Source organism: Takifugu rubripes, chromosome 3 (assembly GCF_901000725.2).
Source record: "Takifugu rubripes chromosome 3, fTakRub1.2, whole genome shotgun sequence".
Taxonomy (NCBI): Eukaryota; Metazoa; Chordata; class Actinopteri; order Tetraodontiformes; family Tetraodontidae; genus Takifugu; species Takifugu rubripes.
This window is the reverse complement of record NC_042287.1, coordinates 6,666,152-6,685,343: the sequence shown is the minus strand read 5'-3', so window position 1 is coordinate 6,685,343 and position 19,192 is coordinate 6,666,152. Positions and strand designations below refer to the sequence as shown.

Genomic DNA, 19,192 nt, shown 5'->3' with positions numbered 1-19,192 from the left:
ATCCGATTGCAGTGCTTCTCAGACTCAAGGGTTTATTTGTGCTTAAACAACCTCTGAATTAATGAGTTTGTTTTCTCACTCGGCGTTGCCCAGACGCACACACACAGACGGGTGTTCGCAGCTCTTCGGGGGAGCAGGGTAATCTGTCACCTGGGGTCAGTCTGGTGACTCCAGACCTGTTCAAATGTGGACTCTTTCATCCTTTCATTGGCACTTTTCCCTCCTTTTGGAGTCTTTTTCTTTCCTCTTCCCCTGCTACAAAATGCTCTTTTTTTCCCCTTTGCAAACATAAATGGTGAATTTAAACAGTAAATGTTCATTTTCGGCTGCATCCAGCCGTAGGACCAGAGAAGCAGGACACGGCAGTGAGGACGTTGAATGTGGCTCTTTACGCGTAGCTAGAAATTCTTTTCCCACAAATAAAGGATGGTGCTGGAGTTTAAGAGATTTTTATTTTTAAAGGTTTTTATTTTCACATGGTGGACATGTGTTTGACATTCAACTGTTTGTGTAAGTTCTTATCATACATTCAGATGGGTTTTGGCCCACAGGCTGAATTTACTCAAAAGAAAGAAAATGCCCGTTAGAAAGAAATATTATAATAATATTAGCTCTTTATGCAGGTAAAAGCTCTAATCCTTTACTCAATTCAGTTGGACTTACATTTCAAAGGCATGCATTAAAAAGAAAGCTGACGCTTTATGTGTCTGAGGTGTTTATTATTTACATTAAATCATAGCGGTGTGTTATGGAAAGGCAGGCTGTGCCACACGAGGAAACACAAGCCATGAAATGAACCTTTGTGCTTTGCTGCAGATAAGTGCTAGATAACACCCAGTGGACCATATTTTCCCCTCCTTAGATTTTCAAAGTCAGACATTTAAAGTTTGTTTAAAGCTTATGTCTCATAACCCTCCCTGAAAGGTGAATAAGAGAGGTCGAGTACCGATGGTACAGGTATAAAACACCTTGTCAGGGACTGTTTCTGCTCTCTCAGGTCATGGAAGACAATAAAACCCAGAACCTGACACGTCTACAGCATCTGCACTTTATTCATCATGGAGACAGATTACACAATATGTTCATTTTGAAGAACTGTCTAAAGAAAAGCTCTTGACATCTTCATTTCAGGGTGTTTATCCTCTGCTCGGTCTGGAGGGTAAATCATGATGTGGTAAAGTCGAGCTGGACAAGAGGATGTGTGTACATCACAACACTGGGAGCAGAAATCAAACTCAACTTCAATAAGAAAAGCATGTGCCTGTATAATGTGCATGACAGAAAGAAAAAACAAAGGAGGGATTTCCAGCGCAGTGATGTGTCCGAATATGACAGGGGGCATGTTCGATGCAGAAACGGGGTGTGCGCCATAGTTGCTGCAGGCGTTCCTGATTTGTAAAGCACAAGTGTTGTGATTGTTGCGCATGAGCTGAGGGTGCATGTGTGCACACAGGGGAGAGTCGCTCCTCTGATAGCTCTGTCTCGGATACAGTGATCATCAGCCACTCCAGGGTACCCGATGAGATCGTCCGACGGCTGCAGGACAGCGGCTCCGCTCGTTAAATAGTATTAGCGATAATTCGTAAAAAAACCCAGCAATGTAAACACTGTTTGATTTGTAAAGGACCCAGAACGTACAAGCTTGTGTAAACTCTGCTGGTAACTGCTGGCAGGGTTTCAACCACAACATGACACTCCGGCATGGAGTAACCACAGTGTCGCTCGTCACCGCTGTTTCTGCTGCTTAAATTCACCATTTATGCTCAGAAGGTGGATTCGACCTGAGGTTGTGGTTAACTTTGAGGAAATCGGGTCAATAAAAAGGAAAGGTCAGGGCATGCGAGGCTCAATCCTACAAGCTGGCATGAATAAAAGGGATGTAAGATGAATGGAAATGAGAGACTGTGCATGAAGGAGAGGACACGTCAATGAATTTCAAAAGGGGGGGGTGAAGAGAGGGAGGTAAAGAACTAACCATCTTTGTATGTCAAATGAAGGAGCCATGACAGAGTTGGAAATACCAACACAGGCCATTGAAATAACAGGGTCAGGGTATCAGGGCGACGAGAGATAAATGGATAAAGAAGACAGAGAGAGGGGCCGAGGGGATGAAAAGGAAAAGAAGAAAATAGGTGGAGGAATGACAGATAGACGGATTAAAAGAGAAGCGGGGCTAACCTGACGGCTGGAGGACAGAGGTCCCTTTGAGAAGCTGAGGTTGAGGGTTCAAGTCCCAACAATGTGGCTTTGACCGACTGTCATGCAGATTTCTCCACTTAGACGTGGGAGTCCTGGCTGCTGCCTGTCTGTGTCTGTGTGAGCCACAGCGTGACTATCTTACATCGCCTTCCCTTGTGGACTCTTAATGCTTGAAGACCAACGTGTGTGTGTGTGTGTATGTGTGTGTGTGTGTGTGTGTGTGTGTGTGTGTGTGTGTTTCTGAGGTTGCTGGCTGAAGTACGCAGCAGAGATGAGACTGGTCACGCTGGTAGCATCAGTGTCTTATTACATCTGTAAATATGAATGCTTCCATTCATCACACATGTGCTCATTTATGTTTGTGAGTAGTTTGGAATCCAATCGAAGGCTGCAGTCGCTCGCAGCCGCCCCTCGGGAAGTATTAAGACGACATTCACCTTCCTCTCTGTCATGGCCGGTTCTGGCCTCTGTCTGTCCCTACTTACCGGTGATCTGGTGCTCCCATTGTCTCTCAGCTGTGTTCCACGTCCACACAGGGTTTAACCTTAAATGTAAAAACAGATAACTTGTTGAGGTTAAACCTTGGTGAAGGGTTCAAGTCCTAAAATGCCATTTATCTGAACTTTCTCCACGCCGGCCGCCACACCCTGAAGAACAGCCACATCAGCAGCTTCCCTCCCTTCAGCGCCCCCTCTGCTCTGGTGCTGACCTGATCCATTGTTATCTGTTCTGCTCTGGCCTGCCTCTGCTCATTTCCTGTGATTTCCATTCCATCGCTGTGTGAGAGAAAAACCGCTCCGCGTGTGCAGGAATCGAATTGGAGAGAATCGTCTGATTTCCCAGAAGGCGTTCCTGTTGTTGTGGTTTTGGTTTAATTAACTGCATGAATCATCTCCAGTGTCACAACCGGCTCAGGACACAAGTCTATCTTTGAATATAAAAGAATATCTGTTTTTTATTGGCTGGAAAAGCCAAAACATTTTAAATCCTAAACTTTGCCTTAAAATTCTCCGCACGAGTCTTCACTTCCTCCTTCCTTTGGAAACAGAAATTAAATTCAATTCTTTTTTTACACGATGCACCTGAGAAGAGGAATATCTCTTCAGCAGCCGAGCCGTTCACCTGCTTGGGGCTTCAGCATTGTTTTGTGGCCCTGTGTTTGTCCTGGCATCCAGAAATCACCCAGCAGATGGTTGAGATCAGACAAGAGAGCGGGAACAATTTTCTCTCTAAACTACGATCCAGTTTCAGAGAAACCTCGAACACACTGATGCTTTTGTACAGTAATCTGCGAGGTCCGGCCACCCACACGCTACAGCTGTGCCTTCTGACATGAAATAGGAACCGAGCCCTTTGGTGGGATTGAAGATTTATCGACGGCGGACGTCAAGTTATTATTTGAAACTTGCCGGGAGGGAAAAAACCTTTTTTGTTACCTTGCCATTCTTTAGTCGTTTATCTTCAGCTCCTCTTAGAGAGCAGCAGAGGATCTCCTCGAAGCAGAGCGGGAAAACAAAAAAGTTCTTGTCTCCTCTTGTCAGCTCGATGTCCTAACATTTGGCACTTTGGCGGCGAGCCAATGCAAAGTGATGGGGAATCAGGCCAGAGGTGATGGGAACCTTCTTTAACTGGGACCAGGAGACGTCCCGTGTCACAGACCCAGAGATGCGTTGAAACAGAAGCAAACACATGCAGCCTCTCTTCCACAAATCAATTAGTTCCACCCAAGCTTCAGAACAGAGGAGGCGAGCACAAAGGCTCCTACTGTGGGTTGATGTCTCTATTAGAGCCGAGCTGACAGGCGCAAACAGACAAAAACATCTAGAACCGACACCGCCGCGTAAACACCAATCTGCTGCTTTACTTAACACAGCAGCTGTTTTATGCAGCATTTGAGTCGCAATAAAAAATATCTGAGATGTGCTTATCATGGTGGGGTCCACCTCTGATAAGACACAGATGCTTGTTTTCTAAACCCTTTTCCAGTATTTCATAAGAGCTGGAAAAGTCAGTTCATGTAGCCCGTAACCAAATGCATGATTAAGGCCAGACTCGTACCTGGAGAAGATAAATATCAATAATTTGGACCAAAAAAAGGTTTAATGCTCTGCAGGGTTGTGTGTGCAGCTGTTACATTTAATTGGTAAAGTGTGTGAGGCCGTGAGAGGCAGCCAGAAAAATAATTGTACATGTCGGAGGCTGTAGATGAAGTGGGGCCGGAGTGGGCAGATGAACCGCTTTCATCAGAGGGAAATGTGTTCATGGTCAGTCCGGGCTGATGTGGTGAAACAGGGCGGATGAAGGAAAGGGGTGATGATGAAGGGCAGAAGAAAGTGAAGAGTTTACTTTGGATGGAAGGAGGAAAAAGGTGAGTAATGAGGTAATGATGGATTAAAAATGGGTGGAAAAAAGATGAAAGCTCAGGAAAAAGAAGGATGGATATAAGCAGTGAAAGCAGATGGGGCCAAGGATGATTAGCATTAGGGAAAGGAGGGGGGGCATGATGAAATGAGATGAAATGAGGGAGAAGAGGGGCGACAGAAGAGGGTGAGGGTTGATGAGAATCAACGGTGATGAGGTAACAGCCTGCGATGTGTTTTGGTTGGCTCAGCGAGGAAGATCGGATAACAGGAACTCTGCTAGGCATCTGAAAGAATGAGGAAAAAACCTTCCAGTGTGTGTGTGTGTGTCTGTGTGAATGTACGTTGGGGTTTTTGTGTTATTACCACTGGCCGCTGAAGTGTGTTAAAAACGCGATCTGCGGGGATAATCTCCAGTGAGGAGCAGTAACAGGTTGTCAGGAAATCCCAGGATTTAGCTCCTCGTCGGTTCTCTGCTCCGCATTAATAACGGCCCAGAGAGCTAAAACTATAAAAACACAGATGACTGACAATCTAAGAGCTGAGCTTAACAACAAACACTGATAACCACTCACACCAAAGCTGTGCTCTAAATGTCATTACAACTCTGTTGTTCTCTATTTAAAAATAAAAAATCTTACTTTTTAAGATCTTACAATATAGCATATTGTACTGAGTAGCATTCAAGAAAATAGCTGGGTAAAAGTTGTGCTTTGTGCCTACTTTTATTTCAAAAGGATCGGGCTTTTACCACAGCAATAGTTGCCATGGTGATTTAGGCTGTAAAGCCTAATTAACAACACGTTTAGGTTAATCCAAAAGTTCTGATGAGAATTTTAGGATTCAGAGGTGTGTGTGTTCATTGGAAAATTAGAAGCTAAAGTGTGTTTTGTTTCCTTCTTCCTGACACCGTTTTGAACAATCCTGTCAGCAGACTGAAATGGTTTATTCCCCAATTTGTTCAACTCTCTGGACTTTCCGCACATGTGAAAACCTTGTTTAGACTCGAAGACTTGGGGACCAACTGTCAAACTCCACAACTCCCACCCAGCAGTAAAGATCAGCATAACACTTCTGAGCTCATCAGCTGAACACTCAGCCTCTCAACAAACACTAAATGGCTTCAGCAACATTTGAACCTGCTGGTGGAGCAACGCTCCAGCCCGTTTGACCCATTAACTCCCAGATTGTTGGGTTGAGAATTAAACGCTGTGTATGTACAACACCTGGTGAAACTGTTTCTCTCATCGAAATTCCAGGGAAACAGTCATCGCCTATGTTTAATTATTTATCCAGCTTTTCCAAACTACCGCTTGTTCCAAATCAAGGTCACGGTGCTGCTGGAGTCTATCCCAGTGCTGACTGGACCAGAGGATGAATACACCCAGGACAGTTCCCCCCTCTTTCCCAGGGACATAGACACTCTTCACACACATTCACACCTGAGGGCAATTAGACTCCAGTCAACCTAATGTTCAGGTTCTTGGACTGTGGGAGGAAACTGGAGGACCTGGAGGAAACCCAGCAGGCACCGTCCACATACAAAAGGCCCAGAGCCAGAATCAGACCTGGATCATCCTGGAACCGACCCGCCCATCTCATTTTCCAGCAATGTGCATGTTTGGAATAGCAGCTGAGAGACCTCTGGGAATATACTGTATATTGTTTAAATTTCAATTTCAAGGTTCCATTGGAGCCGCGCGCACAGACACTTTTCACTCTGAGTCTCATCATAACTTCATTTTCGTCACACAGATGCTGCCGATTAGCAAAGATAATTGTTTGCTTCGGGAGGCTAAACAAAACGAGATCACAGACCTGGATGAGGGGGCAAGAGGTGGATTGTGTGTGTGTGTGTGTGGGGGGGGGGGGGGGGGCTGGTGGAAACACTCTGATGGGATTTTGTGTGTGCAGCAGATTCCAGAAATATTTGGCACATTCGGAACTACTTACATTGCAGCCGAGAGCTGAAGATCATCTGCAATAGTCTGTCCATCAACAGTAGGAACGGTTTGTATGCGTGTGTGTACGTAGACTTATTTAGACTTATTTGTATTTGTATTGTATTGTATTTCATCATGAGGATGGTGTTACCTGGACTTTCCCCAGATGCCGACAGTTTAAAGTTCCATTTAGGCTTCTGTCTCGCCACAGAGCTGGACGGAGCAGAACCTTGCTCTCCAGCCTGGTTCCCCCTCACCAGGTTTTTCACTTCCGACCGTTTCTACCTTATTTTTCTAGTGGAAGAGGAGACCGGTGCAGAATAAAGCCTGTGCATGCACACATTTTTAGGAATCTTCTTTCCTGTCAGACATTGACACGCCCATCAAACGGCGCTCGCACAGTATCCTGAACTCCCCAGCATGTGAGAATGCAGGCTGGCTCCATGTGTGAGCCGGGGCAGAGGAGTGTGTGATGCTAAGCGAGCCATAAATCCAGGAATGAGGCTGCAGAGATGAACATATCTTTCTTTACAATCTTTACGGAATCTGAAAGCTTTCTGTCTTTTGCTGTCAGGTCTGTTTAGAACACTGCACAGCTATATTTAAGGAATTTATAGCATCCACAGCATGATTAGCACCCATTGAGCCCCAAACAAAAGGTTAAACAACCTTTCTCAGTTTCACTATGAAAGCACAATAAAAACTTTCTTTTGGTGTCCGTCCATCCATCTTCTGTTAACCAGTGCTCACTCCTGGGAGGGGGGACTGGGATTTATTCTATAGCCCAGGGGGGTCTAATAGGCCTCAGATGTTCCGTCTTCCCCCTCAGAGCCAACAGTAACATTGAAGCCACGTGCGTACGTGTGTGTACGTGTGCGACTGAGGCGTGTGCTCCTAATTTGTACATTAGAGATGTCAGCATGGGAATCATATATATTTTTTCTTCTTCTTTGGTCTTTCTTCTTTCCAGACATGTCGGCACACATCACATTTTTCAGCCTCTTAGTTGATCGCCTGCTCGGAAACGCGCTCACGCCCAAATGCTCCCTGCTGTTTCACAACACCAAATCTTTTCTTTGTAATTTTAATCAGAGGCGTGATTCCGCGGGCCCCCTGGGTGACGGCTGCAGTACGACGCGTCCTGGATCAAACGCAGACGGGCACATGAGCGGGGGGGGGTGGTTTGGACTGGAGCGCCACATCAGCCCGCACATCTGCCACCTGACTGATTCAGTCCCAAACACTCTCAGCAAGAGTGTGGGGGCTGAATTCTCGCTTCAGTCAAGACTAATTAAAACTCAACGAGAGCCTTCTGATTGTAATTAGGAAGTGATATAAAGACTGAATTAATTAAAACGAGGGCTTAATACAGTTAGAAAGCTGTGATGAACGGAGCTTAGCCATATTTTAGCTCTTTAGCCGTGACACCTTTGCTGTGTTTCTCTGGGTTTGTAACGTACATGCTGACTGTTTCGGCTGTTGCCTAAATAACTCACACTCTGATGTGGGTATAAGGGAGCGGGGATCTGTAGTTCTGCCACCTGATCCCTTCAGAAGGGGACCTCTTGACTCCCTCAGTGATGGACGATGGAACCCCGTCCACTCTCGGACTAGGTCTGGCCTCCAGTAACTCCCAGCACGGCCCTATCAGGCACTGATACTGCACTGATCTGTATTCATTGTGACCACTGACACCAGAACACAGACAATACAAACAAATGGGGGGGGGGGAGTTGGCTGCATCTTTAATGTGATAGTCAGTGTTTGATGCGTACAGTGAAACCAGATGCTCTTTGGTGTGTCCCTTCAGTTTGGCACGGCTGCCGTTTGTCAATGCAGCGCTGAGTGATTGCCTTTGGGGAAATGGAGCACATTGGGCACAGATGTGGGGGTCTCCCCGCGGATGTGGCGAGGAGTCGGGACGCATTTAAAAGGCGAACAAAGATGGGAAGCGGCGGGAAGATGGATGGACGAGGGCGGCGGCGGAAGGCAGTGCGTGAGATTAAATATTACACGAGAGTAGGTTATATATGCACCGATGTGAGAAACAAGGTGTGATGGAGGGTAGAGAGGGCTGCAGGGAGGGTGGAAGGGATGGGAAGATGGATGGGAGGAAGGAGAGAGGAGAGGCTGGTGAGAGGTGAGACAGTGGTGTGGCTTTTACTGGGGGTGCTGAGACGCTGGAGTGATAACAAGCTACAGATGGAAGCTACAGCCCCCCTTTTTACATGTATTGTGTGTGTGGGGGGGGGGGGTATAAGTTTGAAAGATTTATGAGGAAAAAGTTAAGAAATGATGCATTTATTGTAATAAATTGGCCTTTATGATAAAGATTCTGCAACACAACTGGAAGGAATGGTCTCAGTGGTCTTTTAGCAACATCCTCAGAGACTTAGTTTTCACCTAAATATGTAACCTGACAATGTCAGACTTTCCCCATCCTGTCCTGTCAAAACAAAGAGGTTGCCGGGTCAACGGGAGAGTCAACCATATCTGTTCGTGCGGCGCCTCGACACACCACGTGTCACTCTTCATCGCTCCCTCTGTGGCCCAGGGGTCACCTCAGAGCGACATGGAAAATCTTGAACCTGAGGCGACAGACAGCTGACAGAGATGCGCATACTGCAAATAACCCGCTCCGATAACAAGTACGGGACTAAACCTTGCACTGGATCTATCTCCCGCCCTCCGTGCTGCATCAGGATCACTGTTATTTCACCGCTTTGTGTGTAGAACTGGCTAAATTCTTGTTTGGATGAAGTCAAATATACACATTGAAGCAGCACATGTGATCATGCAGCAGCGCTCCGCTGGCCCCTCCGGATATCGTTCCCTCTTGCCTCGTCAGTATCAATAAATGCATCACACTCCCTCTGACTTGTGGTTTTCTCTACTTGTCTCTCATCCCGTTCTTAATGTTCTGACTTTTACCAGCTGCTAAAAGCCACAATTCCCACTTCCCCGTGCAGCTTTCTTTCTACAATTCCGACCTGTATCATAAACTCTCTCCTTTAGTGCGCCTGCTTGGTAAGATCTTACCGGCAGATTTAACCCGTCCAGGCTGTCATTTATTGTGCAGGGTTTGGGTGGTGAGGCGCTTTTCAGCAAAGTTGGCGTTTTATCATGACTCCGATTTGTCTCCGCAAGGTAAAGATTAAAGATAATGAAGGGCTAAACAGGTAATTAAAGAGTTCCACACCGGTGAGGAGGTAATCTTGGGTGAGGCCGTGGGCCTGCAGGCAAAAGCATCTGTTATTGACACTGCTTGAAGAGATGATTCCTAACTGACAGCTAATTAGTCAGTGATTTCATGCGTGAGCTCTTTGGCTTCGGAAGATTCAGCAACTACATTTTGTTGTGAACATTCACTTTGGACCTTTTCATTAAAATTGCATCATCATAATCTTGCTTTGTCTGCCCGTGATGGACAAGGTGCCGCTGGCACACGGGGCCCCGCGAGCAGGGTGGCGAGTGACACAGCCTACTTTCTCATCCTGTTTGTGTACAGTGTGTCCTGGTTTGTGCGTTTGACCCGGTGAGGAATAATGAGTGTCATGCAAGCGATGAGAGGTGAGCGGAAAGTGGATTTAAAAGACTCCACTGACAGTTTGGCAAACTGAAAACGTCTTCTCACACATACAGTACATATTTCTCTCCCTGTCTCCTCAGAGAATGTGTGTGATTGTGTGTGTGTGTGTGTGTTTGACAGGAGAAAGAGGGGACCATTTTTAAACTGTGGGAAACTGAAAGGCTGAAAAGCAGCATGCAATAGAAGTTTGTTTTTTCTGCCAGTGTTTGTGTGCAAGGACTAGAATCCCTCTGTTTGTGTGTGTCTGTGTTTGTGTGTGGGGGCATGGATGTGTATGTCAGACACCCTGGTGCTGAACTCATGCTGCTGGTTCCTGAAATGACAGCCAGCTGCTGGTCAGTGTGCACAGAAATACTCTGGTTTTCTTTTTTTAATGGCACATATGGGAGTTTTTTTGATGGGAGTGTGTGTTGAGTGTTTGCGCATTTGTGTGTGAGCATGGATACAGGCAGCACATGCTAAAACAGGCGGGGAAAAAGAACCCTCAAACATTCCAATGACTACCTTCTTGGATCTCTGCTCGTTGCTCCATCACTTTTAGCTCAATCTAACAGTTGGCGAAGAGGCTCCGGATTGGATCCACATCGTCTTCTTCGTTGATGGTCAATCAATTTTTGTCTGTAACCACTAGCCACGCCCCCTGCTGGTTGACTGCAGTAATGCATGTAGTCGGCTTTATCCTCACCCTGGAACAGAGGGGCGCTGATCACACAAGTGCCGTCTGATTTAGCCTCAGAACGACTAGAAGGGCCCTACCTGAGGACCCCAGGCTGCAGGACGGCTCACATGGGGTCAACAGTTCTGTCTGCTAATTCCCTGGTAAAGAGGGAGTGAGCTGATGCTAGCCAGCATATGTCCACGGCATTTCTGCCAATTGTTTCGATGGAAACCAGACCATCAACCTGGATATTTGAAGGAAATCTCTAGTGATAAACTCTACAAATGCTTTTGTTTGTGTATGTTTTTGGGTCCCTCCCTATGTCCCTATCACTCCTCTCCACTGTTTTATCCCTGTTATCAGCCCCGCCGCTCATCCGTGTCTCCTCCCTCTCGCTCACAGATCTGCTCTCCACCAACCGCTCGTCCATCTTCAGCGGCCATCACGGCCAGCTCGCCCTGACCTCCGTCTACCTGGATGAGTACCGCGACCGCCTCTTCCTGGGAGGGAAAGACGTGCTGTATTCTCTCCTGCTGGGCCCCACCAGCAGTGAGTCTAAAGAGGTGCGTACGTTTGGTTTTTTTTTTCCCGTGATACTTTTGATTCGGGATGAATTATGTTCGTCGATCTAAAGTCCCCGTTCATCACTTGTGATTTAAGTGATACATGGGGTTGAGGCAGGCTCGGGACTTTTGTCCTTTGTAGAGTTTCTCTTCTGCAGAGTGTGAAAACATCTGTTTAAGCGCTCGCTGCCATAAATCACGGCCCAAAACAGTGACCCCCCCCCAACCTGAGCAGTCGTTTTATGTGACTGCTGCTGCCTCAGCGGTGGAACCGTCATATCCCTCCTCGAGCTTTGAATAAAAGGTTTTCGTACATGTTTTCCTACAGGTCATTGCTGCATTTGTGCATCTGCTTGGTAAAAAGACCAAAATTGGAGGAATTAGACACCATCTTCTTACACTTTCATCCAAGCTGTAATTCATCAGCAGAGGGCATCATGAATATAACGTCTGTCATCCTGCCCCTATTTTCCTTTGCACTCGGCCCAGTAAACTGGTTTCCAGTCAGCACTGCCAGCTGCTGCAGCTCTTTACCAGCCCTTGATTCCTCTTCATCCCTCCCTTCTGCCTCCTCCCGCCGCCTTGGCTGACGGTCACACGTGAAGAGCGGCGACGATGCTATGCTAGCTCTTTGGGCTCCCCCCCAACCTCCCCACCATCCCTCCACAGGGACCCGCCTTTGTGAGAACCCTCAGCGATGCCAGTACCATTAAACAATCGCTTACGAGGCTGCAGCTGCCAAACGCTCCACAAAGCAGCTCTGACAAGTGGGAGTAAAAAAAAAAAAGGAATAAATTCAAGCTTTACTTTAACAAAAATGTGTTATTACTCTAAGGAAAACTATGGATGCTACATGAAAGTTGACATGGCTGTACATGCAGACAACAAGTTCCAGATGGCAGATTATAAGGTATAACTCAGCAGAGAGCCTGGATCAGGGACCTCTGTTGTCTCCCACAGTTAATGCTTGTTTGTTCAGTCAAATGGAAGTTCGGTCGATATTTGGGGCTCTGCTTTCCTGGACCTGGCTGCCGTGGTAAAGCAGGAGGAATGACCCCAGTCATGGCTGGTTAGATTAACCTCGCTTGTTTCCCTTGCCGTAATGCCATGATGCGATGGTGATTTGGATTATAATCAGAGAGAGAGAGAGATGAAATTTCTCACGACTCTTGCCCAACATCATTTGACCGGCAGGGAGGGGGCTGGAGTGCCCTCCTCACCCTCAGAGCGAGGCAGTTTCCACCTGAAAGATTCTCCTCGGGCAACTCCAGACCTGTGTGTGCTGTGGTAAAAATGTCCAAACTACTACTTTTTTGAGGAGCCTTTCAGAATGACCCTTTCACCTGATTTAGGCTCATTGTTTGTTCTGTTCTTTTATTCTAAGAACATTGAACTGTCCTAACAGATTCTATGCAGTCTGAGATGATTTGGACCGTTGGAAAAATAAAAGAAAATCCACATTTACGTCTGAGTATGACTTACCCTGTATTTATATTAATCCTGTCCATTGTTGGGTTGTGCAGCTTGTGCTTCTTTTGGCTCAAGTTACTGATTGTAACTTAATTCCAGAGGAATGTCTGCTCCGAGAAGGACACACAGTAATGTGTTGATAAAAGCAAAGGCTGTGTTGAAATCAAATCGTTCCTCTCGCACTTTTGTTTCTCCAAAAGCTTTCATTTCGGGGCTAAAGAGTCCAAAGTTTCTCACAATGTTTAGTTCAGCTTGCACATTTAAGCTAAATAAGAGGAAAGCAGCGTGTTCAAAGCTTTCCTCACAGGTTGTTCATGCCAGCAGAGGATTTTTGATTTATGTGTTTAGCAGCTGGAGCGAGAACAGAGACATTATTTGATGATATCGGTCCTGTCTGGGTTTACGGACCTGTTTGAGGCTAATTTAGAGATTAAAGAAGGCCAGTCTGTGTTCAGCTTTACAACCTTCCTGCTTGTTTGCAGCTCTGAGGGTCATCCTGTTTTCCTTTGGCTGCAAAAATAAACGCAGTTCCAGCACGCACATGATGTTTGAGGGCAGATTCAAAAGAAAAAAGGAGAGCCGCATTGATGATGCAAGACGGGATTAGACAAAGGGAGGAACATGGGTGGCTGCTGGAAGTCTGGCCCAACAGGCACGCCTTGATGACTGATGTGTGCAGCAGGCTCAGTCAGCGTTGGGGTTCCAGAGAACGCCAGGTGACGGTCGGTCACCGTGGTGACGGCGGCTGTCGGAGCGAGCGGGGCCGTCCTGCTGGACCACATTCACAGCACTTGAGCGGAAAACGGCGCAGAGATTCACATCGAGTCATCCCAAATTTATGGCTGTTGCAGGCATGATGGATGCTCCGAGTGGAACCGGCCAGTTTTCAGACCAAAGGAGGCTACAGTCAGTGAAACGTGTCTGGAAGTGAGGGTCAGCCGGGTCCTTGGATTCAAACACAATAGGCTCCATAAGTGATATCACATGTTTGTAAAGGCAGCATTTATGGTCCATTAGTCTGCGGGGGGAGAAGACAGCGACAGCGTTCTGATGGAATTCCTGAACTGTCGTATTGGTGACGTCATCGCTATATCAAAGTTCAGAGAGAAGCCGGCAGCGTGTGACTGGAATGGTAAAGTCCAGACATGCTCCCAGATGGAACACCTCTCTGTTCACGCTGATCACTATCAGACTCAGCTCAGGTCGGCCGTGATTGCTGCACTTTCTGCTTCGGATTTGTGATCACAGCAGGGCCCCCCACCCCCTTCCACACACACACACACACACATACACACACTCCAAACTGCAGGTCCCTCGTTTCATCTTCACATTTTTTTACACATTGTCACTGATTCACCTCCCCTCTCTGCTCAGTTGGGTGAATAAAGAGAAAAGATCTTCATTTTTCGTGGTTTTCATCTGCTTGTCCTGGTCTGGGTCAGGAGGACGGGAGTTCTGGACTAGGACCCCTTCCTCCTTCAAAGCTGGTTTGAACAAAAATCCCTGTTTTCTGTGTCGGATCCTTTCACAATGTGAGAAACCCAACAAAGTCACGGGGTCCCAGCGATTGCCCATTTCTTTGTCTTCAGCTCAAGTTTTAAGTTTTCCAGTCCACCAAACATCTGTGCTGACCAGCATGTTTGGAATCATGTCATATGATTCACAAATGGCATCGTGGCTTATTTCTGGGATTATTCCTGTCTTTTGATTCTTTAAAGTCATATTTGAATGATGAATAATGTGTGTGCTGCCTGTCTGAGGTCGTTATCCACGAGTTTTTTCCTTATTTCTCATGTTTTTTCCCCATTTTCTTCCTCTGTAGATCTACTGGCCCCCACTGCCTGGCAGCAGGGAGCACTGCATCGAAACTGGAAAAGAACCGCAGGTAAGGGATGACAGCTCCGGTGGTGACTACTGTCCTCACTGCTCCTCAGGTGGTTTTATTATTTAAAATTCATTTCACATTATCAAGTTTCGAGGAGTTTCTAGGAGTTTTCCACTCCTTCCTCAGTGACTTTGTTGGAACTTTATGTTCGTGTAAAGTTTCTTTCAGCTCTTTTTTGAGTCTGTTTCAGAGGTAAAGATATACTGCCTCTTTCACTTAGACTACCTTTTATTCCACCAGCTGAGCCCTCCGGTGGGATGCTCCTGTCTGTTTCTACTTACTTGAATTTCAAAGTGAACAGCATCGGTGTCTATCAAATGGAGGCTTTGAAATAAATTTTTGGAGTTTTTCTATTTTGGTTAAATCCTTTTTATGTCTGTCTATGCAGATCTTAGTTCAGTCTCTTGAATTTGCTCACTTCTAATGTGTTAAGACATCCATATTCAGGATCTATATGCATCAAAATGTGCCATAATGAACTTATCGTGGTGCTGCGTCGTGCTCATCAGGTGAATTTTGCACTTTGCAGGAACTTTTGACAGCATTCAGGATGTGAAGCTGCACGAAATTAGTATGAGAGTGAACAGCGGTGTCAAAATAATGTATTCACCGCAACAAACTGTGAAAGTTCAAAGATCCTTCCCAGTTGAGGAGGGAGGCGGAGTAGGTGTTGTGAAATGAGGAAAATATGTCAGGGAAATCAGATATGCTTTAATCTGTGGAGAGGCAAACAAACGGCCTCAAATTTCCACGGAAAGCAATTAGGCATTTATGCCGCTACAGCGCTAGCTATCGTTCCACTCTGCCCAGTGTTTGTGTTTACACTGGCAGCTTTTCAACCATGTGAAACACCATCCCTGAACCGAGTTATACGGAATACCTGCCAAGCTGTACAATGATTCTGCTCAATTTTCAAAATAAAAGACGGCTTTTTATGGTGAACACAAGCTACGCAATATGTACTAAATCATTATGGAGCTACAACAACCAAGGAAAACCAAGCATGAATGACTAAATGATGACAAATATAGAAAAGAAATCCAAGAAACAACCATACTGGAGCTCCAGGTTTGGAATGTGCTGACCACGGCTCAGGAATGTGTTAGCACCTTGAAGCGTTCTCCTCGAGCTGACTCGGCATTCTGGATGCGAATGAGGTTAAAGAAGCAACTTACCAGCAGATGAAAGGGAAAGCTAGAGGTTCAGGAACGGAAAGACCTGCGGGGAGCTCAGCCGTGGCCTGCTTTGAGTTTTAGCTCATTCCAGTCATGGATACCGCTGTGGTCCAGACTGCTTCTCAGCCATTTGTCATGTCATTTTTGTGTGTAACTCTATGTTCCCACTGAGGAAAAAGCACACTGATCTGGTGATTTTACCTCCTTCACCACGTATGTTTAAATAATAAAAAACAAGAACTGGAAAGAGGATCATGACGTTTAATCTAAACATGACCTGTAAAAATCTCTCAAACAATCAGAGGCATGCGGTTGCAGGGCTTATTTTTCTTTCTGAGTGTCTTTTAATAATGTGTGTGTTAACGTGTCCTGTTTAATTTTAACTGCAAATCTCAGGGTGGAAAACATCGCGGTCATGTAAAGTCCGACGAAGACACCACGGAGGGTCAAGCTAACATTGAAAGTGAAACCGGAAGTCCATTTTTATTTCCATGAGAGGATCTTTTAATAGTTTGGAATATTTTAGATCTCCAGACAAATTGTAATTAGGTATAAATGAAGAATAATGCAAGTGGAGTTGATATGGATAGCTGAGCTAGCACACAGAAAAGAAATAACAGTAGAGACTTGAGCTTCTAAATAGCTAAATAAATGATTTCTAACAAAACAAAGAGAGCAAGATCAAAGAATCAAAGGAGACGTCTCCCTGCTAGGATGTGTTGAGACGCCGTTAAAATTGGTCCCAGTTGGAGGAGAGAGTTTTAAAAGGTTTAATGGCGCTCAACATACATAAACTTGCACTAATTATGTGTTTACACACATACACACACACGTGCACACACGCATCACCCACACGTGTACCTGAACACACAACTTTAAACCCTTCCAGATGCAGCCAGCTGTCAAATGTCTCGCCACAAGCACAAAAAGTCGCAGTCGCACTCCCTGTATATTGTGTGTGTTTCTGGGAATTCAGCGTAGGATTTCTGTATGTTTGAAGTGGCAGGTGTGTCTCGCCTCCCTTCGATCAGCTTTATTAGCTGTTTCCTCTGCACGCGTGCCTGTGCCGTCCAGCAAGAAGAGGAGTCACAAACCATTATTCCACCTTAGACGAGTCCCACCGCAGGATGTGTGAAACTCTATCTCACCAAAGTTCTCATAACGCATTGGTGTGTGTGTGTGTGTGTGTGTGTGCGTGTGTGTACTGTAAGTTATCAGGTACCTTCTGACTCCATCTCCAAGGAAACTTCTCGGTTCTAATGAGACTAAAAGTCGTTCCTGACGTTTGTTAAGGTGTGGGTGAGGTGTGATTTCAAGTGACACGAATATGATGTGACATGCGTTAGATTGTCTGCTTTTCTGTCAGTGTGTGTTGGCGTGCATTATGTCGGATTCCGTGCACACATTCCCTCACCTCTCCGCGATTTTGGCTTTTGTGTGTCAAATTCAATTGATTGCTCTCTCTTTCTCACACACAAACACAAACACACACGCGCGCGTGCACGCACAGGCACACATGCACGTGCACAGACGCATACACGCACACACACACGCACAGTTCATGTTTACTATCTGTGTCAGTTGCCAAAACATAGCCAATTTTGACAAAGCTGTTCGAGGTCAAAGGGTAAAAGGTCTTCAAATTGTTTTGATTTTTCTGTTTGAGTTGTGGGTCGGAAATAAAAGACCAATGAAACTTTCTTTCAGCTCTTTAATGTTCTCCTTTCATATTAAGTGTTTGTTTTGTGATAAAAAAGTAAGCCAGAGTATTGCTTTATCTGGCTGTCAACAGTCGTCCACTGACGTGTGTCAAACATGTTTTTACTGATAGTCCTTCCTCCCTGAGTCACGACCTCATGACCCCCGCATCATTAATTACAGCCCAGGCAAATAAATAACAGCTTCCCTGAGTGACTTCAGCCCAAACATGCAGCGTCTTGCTCTGGCTCTTCATGTATTTGTCAGTGTCGTCTGTTTGCATCTCCTGATTCAGCTTTCGGGATCCAGCATCGTCAAAAAAAAAAAAAGTTAATTCCCCAAACTTGAGTCCATCCCAAACGTCTAAAACTGTCAAATTTGGAATAATCAGTTGAGACAAAAAACTGGGGAGTCTCCCTTTTGGTCCAGTTTGTTTGCCCAGTTGTGAACACAAAGCTCCCACAACAGAACAAATTAAATGAGATCAGCTCAAAGGTCTGTCTGCTTAATCCCTGGAGCAAACTTTGTCCTTGTTTTGTGGTTATTCATGAAGTGATTTTCACTGCTGGGGAGGCCAAAGAATTCTGTTTACTTTTAGATATTTTGAGGATCAAAGTGTTCAGCAGCCTGAAGTCGAGGCTCTTTCTATTTGTGTTTGTATCTGAGGAACGGCTCATAAGTGCATGTTTTGGTCCCCATATCCTGTTAGTATTTTCGGAGTACAACGTCTCTCATCACTTCTCTAGACGCTCCCCCCATCCATCTTTTGATGTCTCGCTATTGCCAATAAGCCCTTTGCAGTGACCTAGACCGCTCACTCTCTCTGAATCCTGCATTAGCAAGTGTGTTTAATGTGAAACAATGTGAAACAGTTAAAACCACTTGCTTCTTTCAAATTTACTGCTCACGTTCCACCAAATGAGGAGCTTGATTTGAATCTCACATGCACACACCAAGACCGGGGAGTTCTTGAGCGTGGACGTGTGTTATTCTCCCGTTGGAAACATTCCACTCTGTTGTTTGCTGCTCTAGAACACACAGATGTCTGTGTTTACTGTCTGAGTACCTGTATGGATGCGCATAGAAGGCCCTCTGGTTTTTGCCCCTCTACAGTAAAATCTCACAGGTGTCATATATGTCATCAGGAACATGTTAATGTCAAGTCTTCGCCTCATTTGCTCCTCTGTCAGATGACTCCAGTAGGCTGGAGCTACAATTTGCAAAGCTATTTTCGCCAGAGTACCAGTATGAAATAACCAGATGCTCCCATTTCCACATTGGCTGAATCATCAGGAGAAACTTTACAGTTCTAAGGCCAAATCTGCTTCCTTTTGACTGTGCGACTGGTGTGGTTTCGCTCGGTGAGCCCACGGGGCAGTAAGCGAGGGCGTTATTATGTAGTAAACGCTGCTTCCTGCTCCAGTGACATGTTTTACATGCATCTGCAGCAGCTCAAAGCACTCGAGGAAATGACCAACAGCACCCGCCATCTCAAGAGGGCCGTCAGCCGCGCATAAATGTCAAATAACTGATTTGCTGCGTTTGTTTATACCGACGCGTGCCCTCGTATAACCAGAAAAAGACACACATTTCAAAGGTGAAGAGACGCCCTGATATACGTTCGTCATGCGGCACACCCCATGATGCTCCAG

General features: G+C 45.8%; 1 protein-coding gene across 2 annotated transcripts in view; it reads left to right on the top strand.

Moving 5' to 3' along the window:
* sema3bl (sema domain, immunoglobulin domain (Ig), short basic domain, secreted, (semaphorin) 3bl) overlaps positions 1 to 19,192 on the top strand; it is a 42,036-nt gene that overhangs the window by 3,511 nt on the left and 19,333 nt on the right. For both annotated transcript variants that reach the window (XM_029833199.1, XM_011621790.2), the window contains exons 2-3: positions 11,152 to 11,312; positions 14,605 to 14,667. In XM_029833199.1, the coding sequence (XP_029689059.1) occupies positions 11,152 to 11,312; positions 14,605 to 14,667 (224 nt within the window). The remainder of the gene's footprint in view (positions 1 to 11,151; positions 11,313 to 14,604; positions 14,668 to 19,192) is intronic.